Raw genomic sequence first — 14431 nt, 5'->3', positions numbered from 1 at the left:
TTCTTCTTTCTCTCTAATTTTTCTTCTTCTATTCTTCTTTTCTGTTCGTCCACAAATCTTCTTTTTCTCTAGTCAATGTATTATAGCTATTTGTCTGTCCCCCTTCCTCCTTCCCGCTTTTCTCCCGGACGGGACTGATGATATCATGCTCTTTACAACTCTCATACTCTTTTAATATGATTGTAACCTGTGAAACGGAGTAATTATGGGTAAATGAAGTGTCAACTTCGAAGTCACGCCGAGAGCGGTGAAGTCTAACCGCATAAGTAGATAGAAGTATCCTCACCCATGGACAGACACTGTGGAATCTCAACCCATGCGAAGATCACCACTGACATACTTCCCAAGGACTCCCGGGGGAGAACCCCCGGACCCCCCTTTCTTTTCAGCTTCCTGGCCCAGCGCAACCTCAAGTCTGTTGTAGGTAGGATATTGTCTTCTTTGACCTGGGTGGTCTCTGAGGGCCGATCAAACCGTTCGATAAAGCAGTGCATCACATTCACCCAATCTTCATCAGGAGCTAGTTGTATTGTAGTACGAGTTAGGAGGTCACCGTTACAGTTACAGTTACAGCCACAGCCCGCAAAGAGTGTAGTAGTACACAACACCCAATCCAACAAGCTACATAAAGTCACCCACGGGGTGGCCATGAAGACAACAAACAGAAACAAAAGCAGAACAGGACAGAATAGGGTTGCGCAAGCCAAACAATCACAGGCACCACCAAAGGAATGAAAAAGAAAACGGACCTGATTAGCCTCAGACAAGAAGAAGAAGAAGAAGCACACACGCCCCACTCAAACCTCGAATGCCTTATACCCCTCCACCAACCCATCCGAGAACTTGGTGGCGGCCACCCATACCGGCGCGTACTGTTTCACCTCGTCGAGGGCCGGGATGGCCCCGACGCGGTTGTGGTCGCTCCAGAGACAGACGACCCTGCCGGTCAACTTGGAGCGATCACCACCGGCCTCGGTATCGGGCGAGTCGATGAGAATGTACTCGTCCTCATCCTCCGTCACGAGGCGCTGCTCGGCAGGCGGGGCGAGCACCGGCGGCGGGACGGTCCACTCGACGTCCACGGTCCACGAGTTCTCCCACTCACGGCTCCACAGGCGGATCTCCCGCGTGCCCAGCGGGGAGGTGTGCGGGAAGCGGGGGTCGTAGGCACTTCCAGCTACGCTGAAGGAGGAGATCGGGGTGTCGAAGAGGATCTTGCAGGCGCGGGTGTTGAGGCCGGAAAGTTGAATCTGGGCGGTTTGGAGGTTGTCGTCGCGCTCCGCGGCAGCGGCAGCGGCAGCGGCAGGGGAAGAATCCGAGGTGGAGATGTTAAAGGTGAGCCAGGATTTGTAGTCCTCCTGCGCGGAGGGAACCACGTCCGGCATGAGACCCGGCCAGGAGCATTTCGTGCGCGGGCCGAGCGGACTGCAAGACACGTGCTGGCCCTGGGCGCTCGGGAGCGAGTGAGCGACCTGGGCGACAAAGGGCGAGATTCCAATCAGCGAAACGTTGGTTGCCGCCGTGTCGAGATTGAGCTCTTGCTGGAAGAAGATCTTGAGGCGGTTCGACGCCGAAAAAGGAAACGCAACCAGACAGTAGATCAAGCATCCCAGGAAAACAGCCAGCAGGAACAGCGGGATGTGGTACGTGTGGCGGTGGATGTATGGGAGCAGCGGGGTGAGAAGGAACGTAGTCAAGGCTGCGACGGAGAGGTAGATGAACAGGGAGGAACTGCCGTCCTGGCCGGTCTGGTGCAATGCGCTGGTCAGCAGCAGCGCCAGCGGACCGACCATGATGAGCACAATAGGTGCCGTCAGCAGAAATTGCAGCACCCAGGTCCATCTCGGCAGGTGTGCGCTCCAGCGCTGTTCGTGCCCGTAGATGTTCGGGTCGCTGGGCTCGTCGTGGTCGTCATGCTCGCCCGTGACGCGCACGTAGTTGGCAAACGTGGTACGCTGGCCCCCGCCCAGCAGAGAGGTTGACTCGGTAGGTTGTTCGTCGTCCGACGCGGCGTGCTCGTCGCCATCGTGCTCCGAGATATGTTCCTCCCCGGACGCCGTCCCCAGTCGACTGCCGCCGTAACTGCTGGGACGGCGCGACGAGGCCGGCACCGGAGCATACTGACTGGCGTACTCTGACTTCCGGGGCAACGCGAAGAGCTCCAGGTACGAGATCCAGGTCGCCAGGAAAGTGCCACAGAAAGAGAAGAAGACCCAATAGCCGCCAGCCAGACCCCATTGATTCTCGTAGACCGTCGCAATCACCAGCATCACCCAGGCAAGCACGAACATCCACGTCAGGGTATAGACGCGGTGGAAGGCCGAGGGCCGAGCAAAGTCGGCGACGCGCGACACGAACCAGGCCAGAAAGGTCCAGGCCGACAGCATCATGGCCCATACCGCATACTCACTGCTGTGAATGATCAACGGATTGACCTTGGTCAACAGGTAGGCCAACCCCACCGTGACCGCCGTAGGAATCACAAACAAGAACGGGAATCGGAAAAATCCGCGCAGTCCCTGCAACGAGACTACCTCCGTATCATCCAGCCCCTTGACCCTGGAGCAGAACAGATACATCTTGTCGGCCCTGCTTAAGGCAACACTCGTGACTAGCAAGCCCAAGGGCGCGACAATGAGCATCGTCACCGACAAGGCGAACAAGGTATGCAGCTGGAACACCACGAAGGTGGCTCCGAACAGATCGAACCATACGCCCCGCGATCCCTTCTTCCCACTGTCCCCATCATCCCCGACTAACCCCTCCGTCGTCTTCACTGCCGCCTCCAACATATGCCAGAGACTCTCCGCCGTCGTATGCCTCGAATCATCCTGGTCGGTGTGATACCTAGCCCTCGGTTCCATGAACGCGACATCCAAACCCCTCATGCCCAGGTCGCCGTCGAACACGACATAGTCCGTCTGGGAGCTGATGAGGCCGACCTCGAACCCATTGGCCGCCAACACCGAGCCGAACGGGTGCTTCGCCCTCTTGTAGTTCCTCGTGACCTCGACATCACTCCCTCTGAACAGAATCGCCCGACCTCCCGCTCCGGCGCCCTCCAGATTCAGAAACGTCTGCGTGAACTTCGACAGCGGATGTTGACTGAACACGCGCGCTCCGTTCAGGAAGTCCTCCTCGCCGTTGTTGAACAGCACCACCACTCCGCGACGGGGGGTATGGCCAGGTGTCGTGAAGTACTTGATCAATTGCAAGCAGGTGATGACGCCAACGCCGTCGTCCGTCGCACCATAGCCGGTAGAGACGCTGTCATAGTGGGCGTTGACCAGCACGCCGCCGCCGCCGCCTCCTTTCCCTCCTCCGTTATCCGAATCCAAGACCGGGTCATAATCATCATCCTCTTCGCCACGGATGTAGATAATGAGATTGGTGCCCTCGAAGTAGACAGCCGTGTTGGAGGATTTGAGCGAGTTGCCGACGAAAGTGAGGTTCGACTGGTTGTCGTCGAAGATGTAGACAGTGGGTTTCGTGGCGCTGTCGCCGCCATCATCATCATCATCATCGGTAATATGGTGCATAGTCGTAGTAGTAGAAGTCGTAGGAGTAACAGTCCCCTCGACCCTGACATCAGCCCCATTCTCCCCCACAATCTCCTTAACCCGACTCAGCAACCACTCCCGAATTTCATCATTCCGCCGAGAATTATACGGATGGTACCCATTAGTCAAGACCTGAAGATCGGCCCAAGCCTCGCCGAGATCGAGTCCGTCCGGGGTGGAAGACGGACTGGGTGCCGAGGGCAGAATATGGTGGACAACCAGCAGCGGAATCACGAAGGCGAGGTAGACGGCGGCGGTGATGAGGGTGACGGGCCACCGCGTAAAGGCCAGCGGGTTGGCGCGCGGGGTAGCCATTTCTTCCGCTTATACTTGAATGATTTCCCAAGGCAGGACAAGGAAAGTCAGTCATAAGGCTGAGGTGTCCGTGATCGCTCTCAGCTAGCTGCACAAGCCTTGTTGGGCTGGGCCGAGCTGAGCTGAGCTGAGCTGAGTTTACCACTCCGTGCAGTCCCAAGGAAGGGTTTCTGAGATGCGGAGAAGAAATGAGCGGAACGGTAGGAAATGAATTGAATGGGATGATCGTTGGATGGTCGGGGTGTCAAATGCCGAGGCGGAGCCAACCCGCCATTATGTCATACTCTTGGTTAACTCAAGTTAGATAAGTTAAATCACTGCATTTTCTATATTCTTATCATCAATTCCTATAGAATGGCAGACGAATTCCAATCTGCAGCTACCTGACGGCAGCTCTATCGATTTACTCAATTCTAAGACGGTACCTAACTATAGCACCCCCAATGCACCATGAGAAGACTGATGATACCTGTACCATACCAATGATCCTTGAGAAGTCATTTTTTTTATAACAGCCCGCGGTCTTCAGTCGGTCGATGCATATAGCAGAGAGCCAGAGAAAGTTGAAGCCCTTTCCAGGTGAATACCACCGCCAGTCAGCCTCGATCCGAGAGAAACAGCCGACAACCAGCTCCGAAATAAAAGGGGAAAAGAGAAAAAAAAAAAAAAAAAAGAACCGCTACCGACTATGCAAATTCATAACAAAAATCCCTCGATGTGCACACAGACAGAATTGGAAAACTTCGCTGCTTAGCATCCACAAAAAGAATAATGAAAAGAGAAACGAGACCATGTTGTAACACAATACACAAAGAGAGAAAAAAAAAAAAAAAAAAAAGATAATGATGGAAGCGCTCGAAGAAGTGAGAAAAGAAACAGGCTATGGGTATCAACCGGGAGTATGTCCAATGTCCATGTAATCATCGTCTTGAATTGCCGTGGCCGCCGTGGCGCGCATCAGATTACCCATCTGATGATCATCCTCATCGAGTTCTTCATCGTCATCGTACATGGTGACCTCCGTCATGTCCTGCGGCGGAGGTGGAGGGGGGATTATGTGGTTCAATTGATTGCGCAATTGGTTCACGCCATCGCCGCTGAAAACACAAAACACTTCGCGCTGCTGGGGGGTGAACTCCGGAGGTGCTTCGCGGCAGTGCATGGTCAGATCTTCTCGCGAATAGAACGCATGGATTCCCGTGAGACTGAGATGCGTAAGACGAGGACAGCTATTGACTAGAGCATGGATTCCCTGCGACCAGTTAGCATTGCTTCCAAAGGGGAAACGGGCTGGGCTTTGAGCGCATACACTCAGGCTTAGCAAGGTACAGTAACTGAGATGTACCCTCTCTAGACTGCTGATTCCTGATTGGTGATGGGAAGCCTTGAGGCTCGCCAAAGCTAGAATGCTGCCGTCGGTAATGGCGTTGCACTTTACCAGGCCAATGCGTCGGAGTTTGGGTAAGGTAGCCAGCTGCTGCACACTGGCATCTGTCAAACGGGTACAGCACGCCAAGTCTATATACCGTATTCGGTTGCAAGACTTGACCAACTGCATCACGGCTGCATCGCTGATATTGGAACAGTGTCCCAAGTGGACGTAGTGCAGATTCTTCCCGAGCTTGCAGATGGCCCAGACTGCGCGATCCGTGATCATTCGACATTTTGCGAGGACTAGATTCCGCAAGCGTGGCGCTGATGCCACGATCCGCTCAACTGCAGCGTCCTTGACCCCCTCACAGGATGTCAAATCCAGGATGCGGAGGCTGTCCAAGGAGATATGAGGGGCCAGTTCCAGGAACGCCATATCATCAATCTCAGTACAGTGGGCGAGTCGCAGCTCGCGCAAGTTGGGTAATGTCGTCATCAAGGCAGTGATCGATCGGTTGGTGACGAGTCTGCAATCATGAAGGTCAATCTCCAGGATGGCCGGGCAATTCTGCGAGAACGATAAAATCGATTTATCCGTGACTTGCACGATTCCATTCAGTTTTAACTGTCAGATATTAGCCACCGTGACTCAGATGCAGAGCATGACCATGACCACCTACCCGCTTGATCTGTCGGCAGTTACGAGACACGACGATCAGGGAGTCGTCGGTAATCTTGTTGCAGTTCGTGACGTTCAGCCCCTGGAGGCGAGGACAGTTTCGAGCCACCGTGTACAGCGTGTGATCGGTGAGATGTCGCAAGTCCGAAACATCCAACGCTTGTAAGTGGCGATTCCCTTCCACCAAGTCCGACACGCCTTTATCCGACAGCTTTGAGCAATTGGTCAGAGTCAACCGCTCGATCCGATTGCATTGTGCGAAGCTCATCACCGTGCCGTCACTGACATCGCTCGAGAGAGCGGATAGATTCAACCTCTTGATCTGATGCGAGTACGCGAAGGCGCTGTTCGGGTCGCTGACGGTGGTGCTGATGATCTTCATGTTGTTCCAGCTATTACACGCTGGCCGGTGCCACAAAATCCCCACACAGTTGGCCGCCCATCCTCTGCAGACCAGCATACAGCTCATCATATCGGCTGGCGAACTCAGTCTAGCGAAGATGGCAATCAAGATCTCCGGGGGCAAGCGCCCGATGGGCGGTAGAGCTCGATCTGATTCGTAGTAGGCATGGGAATCCCGACCGTTGATTGCGCCCAAGGACGACTCCGAATCGTTCGCCTGGGCTGTGAAGAAGTCGGTGTCATCATCTGCGGTGCGATCGGGGGAGGTCGAGGAGGAGGATTCGGAGGGAGCTTCGCTCGATTCTCGAGCGGGTGGCCTTGAGCGGGGCATCGGGACCACTGTCGGAGGGTAGTGGCAAGCGTGCCCGTCAGAGGAGAAAGGGCGATAACTGCTCACTGTGCTACTTCGGCCAGGACAAAACGTGCTGTCTGTGTGGAAAAGGAAGTATTCATATAAGATAGACTGTCACCTGCTCCAAATGGAAGGCCGGGAATTGTGATCAGAGATTCGCGACCGATCTCTAGATTGTAGGTTCGTCCTGAAGGGACAAGGGGGCAACAAGTCTAAGTTGAGAAACAGAGGTAAAACCAGATTGGTCCAACTTGAGGGAGAACACGCGTCGGATGTGTCTGTAGCAGGAAACTAACGGAGGCAAAGCAAGGCAAGGAGGGGAGGGGATCCAGGGAGGTGAATAGGGCGGCGTTGGGCGGAGGAGGCGAGGGGAGAAGAAGGAATCCCGGTCAGAGAACCGAAAGGGTAGATTGAAGGCCGGAGCGGGATTGAGAGCGCCCCAGAAGGTTTTATAAATCCGGCAGGAGATAGATGTGAAGATCGTATGCTCGGATAGAGTCAGGAGAGTGCGAGTATAAGTAATCAGAGCCGCGACAGTGGGGCTGTCGGAGAGATGAATCGAGAGAAGAAGAGAAGAATGGGGGGGGTGAGGGGAGGGAGGAGCCAGAAGGAGGAGGGGAGGGTAGAGGCTTGGTTGGGGGGAGACACTGACGAAAGAATAAGAAGGCGGTAAGTGAAGTAATGTATGATGATGATGATGATGATGTTGACTCTTAAAGAGCACAAGAACTTATTCGCTCATTCGTTGATCTTAGCCTGATTCATGTTATCTTTCTTTTGTTCTTGTATTTTGTTATTGTCCCAATGAAAATGGCGCTTGATTGCGAGCCCTGAGAAAAGGAGGGGAAAGCGTGAGGGATTACCTATAGTAGTACTATAACTTAGTAGTTACCAGGCTACCTTAAAAGGCTTACCTACTACTAGTAATAATAATATACTGCCAGGGATGCCCGCCAACCCAACGACATCATCCAGCTATTCTTGGGTGAGTGTGACCCGTGCGCCGACTATTAATTAGGGCATGCGGTGATTATTATTAGCATCGCTGCACTAGCCATCGGTCTATGCTCATAGCATGGATCCTGTCTGCCTACCATCATTGCGAGCTGCGAATTGACTTTTATCTTCAACGTCCTTCAGCCACGGCTTCCCCTCATTCCTGTCGCCTAGTTGGACATCTGGTTCGCATTTTCCAACTCGGAGTGTAGACGCCGATTAGATACTCGTACTGGCAATCTTAGCCTCGTCTCCCAATTCCTCTGGCGAAGAGTACCATAAAAGATTGAAGAAGGAAGACAAATGATCAGACATCAAAATACGCGCAGTGTTATTGTCCTTCGCGACAACGTTACAAATCCTATCTAATCTCCATAATGCCCCTCTGTTCAGGCGAAATCATACATCTTGAACCCTTCCATTCCCAATCCCACCCTAGTCAACCATCCTTTCTCTTCTCTTCTCAAATAGGAAGACTTTATCACCTTCTTCATGTCCGAGACGCCCCCTTCGCCCAATCTCGCAGTACATTTTTCCTGAATTTACCCGTGCTGGTTTTGGGCAGCTCCGCCACCACCTCGACCTCGCGGGGGACCATGAACTTACTAATGCCACTGACATTCCGCGCCCATTCGATGACCGCCTCGCCGTCGAGTTCTCGGCCTCCCTTGACCGTGATGAAGGCCTTGGGACGTTCGCCCCAGTGAGCATCTGGAACCGAGACAACCCCGGCCTCCAGAATGTCCGGGTGGGTCACCAACTGTGCCTCTAAGGCAACCGAGGAGATATTCTCCCCCCCTTAAATGTCATACGTCAGCACAACATTCCAGATGCACATGAGACGCGAGAACATGAACCTGAACAGCAATCTATATGGAAGATCAGACGCCGGGGTCTATCTTACCGCTGATGATGATGTCCTTGGCGCGATCGAGAATCTGGATCGCTCCGTCAGGATGCCAGACAGCCAGATCCCCAGAATGCAGCACTCCACCGAGGAACAGTTTCCGCGTCGCCTCTGGGTCCTTGTAATAGCCGCGGCTGCAGAGATTCCCAGCAAACACAACCTCGCCGATCTCCGTGCCATCCCGGCGGACATCGACCACCGTGCCCTCGGGAACATCCGTCTTGATCACCCTGGCTGGCAGACTGGTCAGGAATCCATGGCCCTGTCTCGCCATCTTCTCGTATCGCTCGCTCGGTGGAAGGGTTTCCCACGCGGGCATATGGTACGACTTGGTGATAGGACCGTAGGTCTCCGTCATCCCGTACGTATGCACGGGACGCAGGTTGAGACTCGTCATCTTCTCAAACAAATAAGCCGTCGGTGGACTTGCCGCCACAATTACACGCACCGGCTGTGGCAGCCGTTCTGCCTGCGGACTGTGGCTCAGCAACGTGTTCACCGTGGGTGCCGCATTAAAATGCGTGATGCGTTCCTCTTTGAGCAGCCTCCAGATCTGCGGATAATCGATCTTACGTAGGCAGTAATGCGTACCCCGGACCGCCGTCACAGCCCAGGGGAAGGTCCACCCTGTGCACACAGTATTAGTCTCTTTCTCGCCCAAGTTGATCAAAGCACTCACCAACCGCATGAAACAGGGGCAGAGTCCATAAATATCTGCATCGGTCCTCATGCACATTTAGCCCAGACTCAACCAAATTCGCTAAGCACGCCAAATAACAGCCCCGATGCGTAAGCTCCACCCCTTTCGGCTTCGCCGTAGTTCCACTGGTATAGGCCAAAGCAAGGAGATCCTCCTCGGCGGCTGCCTGAGCCTCTAGACCATCCCACCCGCGAGCCCCAGTCTGGGAATCGAACCTCAATCCCTCCAGCACCGCTTCATCAAACGGGCCAGACAACTGCCCTTCTGAGACGTCGGTATCCGTATCCACAATCACCGGCACCTCTGGCTTTGATGTTTGATACCGTTGCAAGAGGGGCAGAAACTCCTGATCCACAATGATCACTTCCACCTCCGAGTGTGTGAAAATATAGGCGATATCATCCTCCTTGAGACGGTAATTCACCGCTATAAGAGCTTTAGGGTTAGCAGCAGTCTATATCAAACGTGTATGCGGTAGTTCTCCTCAGATTCCACAGCCCCCTTCTACTCAAAACACACTCAGTAAAGCCACCAATCTTACACATGCCCCCATCCAACCTAAAATCAACAAGAAAACTTACCAACCTGCACCGCCCCCGCAGCCGCGATCCCAAAAATGGCCTCCAAGAAAGCCGGCGTATTCGGACACAGAATGCCTACGCGCTTGTACCCATGGCTCTTCAAGAAATAGGCCAGCCCGCGCGCACGGTCGGCGAACTCGATATAACTCCTTCGGAGGATCTGGTTGTTCGTTCTGATATGGTAAATCGCTTCTGCCTGGTTTGGGGATTATCTTGGTGAGTATATATTGGGAAGGGAGGTGTAAGGGTTGTGTTTGGAGATGAAGGGAGGGGATTGAGTTGATTGTGTTTAGATATGAAGGGGTGGTCTGAATCAAATCAATCGAGGGGTTCAGGACACAGCAGGACCAGGAATGGTTTGAAATGAATCGCGAGGCTCAAAGCCCAGACAGGACTAGAAATGCGGAGGTATCGATTGACAGGAGCACAACAAAAGTAACCTACATCTGGTTCAATGGCCGCCGCACGCGGAAGAAAGAAGGTTGGTGACAGAGTATGGAAGTTGACTGGCTGGGATATAGACGATGAAGGGGTGTCTGTGGTCGGCGTCGCGGTAGAATCGTGTCCAGCGAAGGGATTGAACTGAGCCAGTAGACCCGTCAAGCGGTTCTTTGCCGAGGAGGAAGACATTTGGAGGTCACGGTAGGAAGGAAACACACGAAACCCGGTGTATGCTTTAATGTTTGTAGGTACTTGTACTGTATCTCTTCCCTAAAGAGAAACCCAATTGGATGAGAATCTAGAAGAAGAAGGGTAGAGATTAGGTGTGATTTGGAATCGAGAAGTTGAGGGAGAAACGAAGGGAGAGGGAGAGGGGAAGAGGGGAAAGACACAGTGGACACTAGAACCCTTGAGAAAAAGAGGAGTAATTACTTACTAGTTAGTAAGTGTAAAATGCGGGGGAATGATCTTCGTTTCGGGACGTCAGGGCGGCGGGGGGCGGAGCACCGACAAAGCGGGGGTCGTCTTACACACTACAGAGTTATAACCTTGTCAACTTCATCCGGAGTCAGGTTTTGACTTGGTAACTCCCGGAAGAGATTGACTTTGAACGGTCACTTACTAGCCTTCAAGTCAATGAACTACTGTATTGATCTTCATAGCTGAGAACATCCCACCCGATTTTCAGGCGGTGGTTACCGTACGTGGATTGAGTGATTGACCTCGGGAAACTTCTTTAGTCCTTAGCGGCCTCCACCTCGGCCCAGCGGACAATCAAACACAATACGGTGTACAATTAATTTAACGCAATCAATCAATCAATCAATCAGTCAATCAAGATCACGCCTTCTTAAAGGCTACCCCACGATAAGCCAAAGACCCCAATAATTAGACAGTAACCAGCCAGTAGATCATCTCTCCAAATCCCTCTACTACTTAAACGGACCGGAAACCCGATGACTAACCAGGACAGAAACCAGGCCGTTCATGTGACCTCCCCTGGGAAACTTGCGGTTCCATGGATAACTCAACAACCAGATAATCATAATCAATCTTACAGCAGCGTCTGGAACAGATTAGTAAACTCTATCCAAGAGTATGTCAGATACTGGAGCTACAATATACGGTTGCACCCATGGGACACGTGAAGAGCCATGCAACAACAATCACGCCAAGCGGCTATTGTCGGGCTCCGACTGCATGGACACATTCCGGCCAGTAGTTACAACTACAAGTCTGTCTCGTCACATCGTCATCCTGGTAGGGCGGCATTTCAGTCTTTCAATCACCATTACCACCACAATGCAGAACGAAAGGTGGCTGCGTGAGTGATGTTCGAGCTACATGGACAGCCGTCGCAGGCTTGCTCAAAGCAAAGAGCTGGCTAGATCTTGGAATAACACCAGATAAATTGAACCCGGTTCAGGCGGCAGATGCATGGGCGACCGGGTCAAGAAACTTGATCCGAGCTATACTATATACTACGGCATAACAGAGCAGATGAAGACCACAGAATAGAATGTGAAAGTAATGGTTGTTCTTTTTGGGTCGTCACAACAAGTCATTTGAACTCTTGAAAAGAAATTTCTTGGATTAAACCGCCACGGCGCGAATCAACGGTCAGCTAGTCTGAACAACCTTTCATCCCAAACGACTCCCGTAGATTCTTCTTTTTTTGTATTAGAAATCGATTTCGCCAGCCTCCCATGTGCATCACAACTTGATCATTGTGGGGAATTCATGAAAAGGTAGGGACAGGGAGAGAAAAAAAAAAGGTCGATCGGTTCGCTGTCCATCTTTCGCTGTAACATAACCGTTCGCGATCCCATCCCATCCCATCACAGACACAAGCAACCAGCCGCGCAACCAGGTATCTAGTATCCGTACTGAGCAAGCTCGGTCTTGGTCTGCTCGCTGACAGCCGCCGACTTCTGGGCGTGGACGAGTTGACGGCGGGCAGCCTTCTTGCGCTCGTAGTAGGCGCTGCTCTTAACCTTTCTCCGCTCCTCAAGTCTAGACACAAATATTAGCCATGATTCAAGGAACAGCCGAGAAAAGCTGCTTCAACACAGCACATAATCACATACCTGGCAACGACGTCCTGGTACTTCCAGCCAACCTCGTGGCTCAGACGACCGACGGTGCAGTACTTGCGACCGGGGCGGAGGCGGAGGACACGGAGGGCCTGGGGAACGACGACGCGCTTCTTCTTGTCGTAGGGGGGAGGAACACCCTCGAAGACCTTGAGGCGCTCCAGAGCGGCAGCACCACGGGCGGTCTTGTGGGGCATCATACCGCGGACGGCCTTGTAGAAGATGCGGGAGGGAGCGCGGAAGTGGAAGGGACCTGCGGGATTCAGATTCAGCACCAGTCGAGACGACCCGGATTGTCGGAAAGGGTTCAGGTAGACTCACCACCGCGGGTGGGGTTGAAACGAGTCATCTTGCGAAGGTAGGCGTGGTACTTGACTATATCGCACAATCCCAAGTCAGTCGAATACATTCGCGAGTAAAAGCGCATCTCTTGTGTCCCTGCACACTGTCGCCTGAGATGTTCAACCCTCATCATTCATCCTTAACCTCCGCGTCGCATTATAACCACTACCTCCCCTTACACCTCACAGAACCAGACACCAGACACAATATCCCAGACGACAGTGGAGAAGCACTCAAGAGATTCGGAATTCGGATCGAATGTGGTAACGTACGCTTCGCGCGGAAGAACTCGCCGGAGATGTTAAGAGCCTCACATCTCACGACGACGATCTTCTGACCGTTGAGCAGCTGCTTGGCGACAGTGCTGGCAAGACGACCAAGAAGGTGTCCCTTGCCGTCAATGACGACCTGCAAGTTCCAACAAGAACAAAAGTCAGCGATTTCTGGTTCTCATGTAGATATCCCGTTTGTCCTTGAAGTGTATCCCCAGTCGCTCGTTTCCTTTTGACCTCCCCACTCCTTCCGCGATTCCCTCCTCTTGAATAGCAATCCCCTTCCGCAAATTTGTTGAATTGTATAAAGACGTCTCTCTTCAAGGAACTTTCATGCATGTATGGGAAGGACTTCTTTTTTTTTCGGGCATGTGTGCAATAATGAAGGGGCGGTGGTGGTACGCACGACTGGATCGATGGAGGACATCCTGCTGTGTCGAAAGGAAAATATCCAGCGATTGGAAGAGCGCTGCTCTAGGATACTCCCTTGGGATGTATGTTGTCGGCGGTTGTTGTCGTTGTGGGCAGGTTCAACGCACACAACGATGTTCGGATGGAGGTTCGCTGGGTTGTCGCTAAGCGAGCGGCGCTACTTGGTCTTTGTGCGGGAAGGGACCCCCGTCGAGGGCCACAGCCCTAACCTCTCCTCCCTCTCTCTCTTCCGTGGCTTGACGGTCACGTGAGTGCCGACTCCCGGTTCCAGATTCCAGCCCTTTTCGCTCGGCGCAAGTCACAGTGATTGTTGCTGCTGCTGCTGCTGCTACCTTACCTTATCTTAGCATTGATGGATTTTCTGGGTCAAGTTAGGGCAAATAACCACTGTCTAAAGTTACATTCGCCTTTTCCTCAGCTGATGATCAAATACTCTGTGCTGGTCAGCCATGTTATCGTCATGTCTGCTTTTCGCCTTGGTCATCGCACTTTGAGACTATACCGCCATTGCATTAGTTTTGGAGAGACTTAGACAAGTGCCCACCCCCCGCACATACTACTAGATAGACCCAGTGTTCCCCCAGATACGCCTGTAATTTATCTATGTTCCATGTGGTCCATCAATCCACTTTGTCACGGTCGCATTTGCCATGCCGGTCGCTGGGGCGCTCGAGAAATTGTCGAGTCTTTCGAGCAGTCATTCTGAGAATATTCTGGGTGCCATCCATCTGCGTCCTCTGAAAGGTAAAAGCATCAAGCGATCAACGGCTCTAGTCATTCATGCCCAGAATGCGCCAGATACACGGGCGCATCTGCTCACTTAATTACGAGACAACAGGTGAATCTCATTACTGTACCAGTTCAAGCAAGAGTCCCTGGTCATTATATAGCCTAGAAGTAAATATTGTATACATTAAGATTAGTATGTGCTCTCAAGTGACAAACCATATGTCTCGCCGAACCTATAGTCCAGCATTTCAGGGTGACA

The 14431-nt window shown here is 52.7% G+C and overlaps 3 protein-coding genes across 3 annotated transcripts; all 3 read right to left on the bottom strand.

Annotated features, from left to right (window-relative positions):
• Positions 1 to 500: 500 nt before the first annotated feature.
• BP01DRAFT_417403 (uncharacterized protein) lies at positions 501 to 6658 on the bottom strand (the record flags this gene model as incomplete). Its single annotated transcript, XM_025579257.1, has 5 exons — positions 501 to 3877; positions 4770 to 5127; positions 5185 to 5871; positions 5927 to 6301; positions 6380 to 6658. The coding sequence occupies 5 exons, from the start codon at positions 6656 to 6658 to the stop codon at positions 798 to 800; spliced, it is 4779 nt and encodes a 1592-aa protein (XP_025429176.1). The 3' UTR covers positions 501 to 797.
• A 1339-nt stretch (positions 6659 to 7997) lies between these two features.
• Positions 7998 to 10685, bottom strand: BP01DRAFT_358707 (putative AMP-binding domain protein). Its single transcript, XM_025575497.1, has 5 exons — positions 10308 to 10685; positions 9864 to 10059; positions 9262 to 9708; positions 8580 to 9209; positions 7998 to 8473 (listed from the first exon to the last, which is right to left on the bottom strand). The coding sequence occupies exons 1-5, from the start codon at positions 10491 to 10493 to the stop codon at positions 8166 to 8168; spliced, it is 1767 nt and encodes a 588-aa protein (XP_025429175.1). The 5' UTR covers positions 10494 to 10685; the 3' UTR covers positions 7998 to 8165.
• Positions 10686 to 11709: 1024 nt separating this feature from the next.
• Positions 11710 to 13539, bottom strand: BP01DRAFT_424978 (60S ribosomal protein uL13). Its single transcript, XM_025579726.1, has 5 exons — positions 13418 to 13539; positions 13012 to 13147; positions 12719 to 12772; positions 12392 to 12650; positions 11710 to 12317 (listed from the first exon to the last, which is right to left on the bottom strand). Exons 1-5 carry the CDS (start codon positions 13436 to 13438, stop codon positions 12179 to 12181), a joined length of 609 nt encoding a protein of 202 aa, XP_025429174.1. The 5' UTR covers positions 13439 to 13539; the 3' UTR covers positions 11710 to 12178.
• Positions 13540 to 14431: the final 892 nt, after the last annotated feature.

This window comes from Aspergillus saccharolyticus, assembly GCF_003184585.1.
Source record: "Aspergillus saccharolyticus JOP 1030-1 unplaced genomic scaffold BP01scaffold_28, whole genome shotgun sequence".
Taxonomy (NCBI): domain Eukaryota; kingdom Fungi; phylum Ascomycota; class Eurotiomycetes; order Eurotiales; family Aspergillaceae; genus Aspergillus; species Aspergillus saccharolyticus.
The sequence above is the reverse complement of the archived record's forward strand: the minus strand, read 5'-3'. Positions and strand labels throughout refer to the sequence as shown.

Excerpts from the sequence above, each read along its gene's own strand:
- BP01DRAFT_358707 (XM_025575497.1), bottom strand. The coding sequence starts at position 10,493 with ATGTCTTCCTCCTCGGCAAAGAACCGCTTGACGGGTCTACTGGCTCAG. Across the intron at positions 9,210-9,261 it reads GCCCCTGTTTCATGCGGTTG|GGTGGACCTTCCCCTGGGCT; the intron begins GTGAGTGCTTTG and ends CTGTGTGCACAG. Across the intron at positions 8,474-8,579 it reads CAAGGACATCATCATCAGCG|GGGGGGAGAATATCTCCTCG; the intron begins GTAAGATAGACC and ends ATGACATTTAAG.
- BP01DRAFT_424978 (XM_025579726.1), bottom strand. The coding sequence starts at position 13,438 with ATGTCCTCCATCGATCCAGTC. Across the intron at positions 13,148-13,417 it reads TGTCCTCCATCGATCCAGTC|GTCGTCATTGACGGCAAGGG; the intron begins GTGCGTACCACC and ends TGGAACTTGCAG. Across the intron at positions 12,773-13,011 it reads CGAGTTCTTCCGCGCGAAGC|TCAAGTACCACGCCTACCTT; the intron begins GTACGTTACCAC and ends TGTGCGATATAG.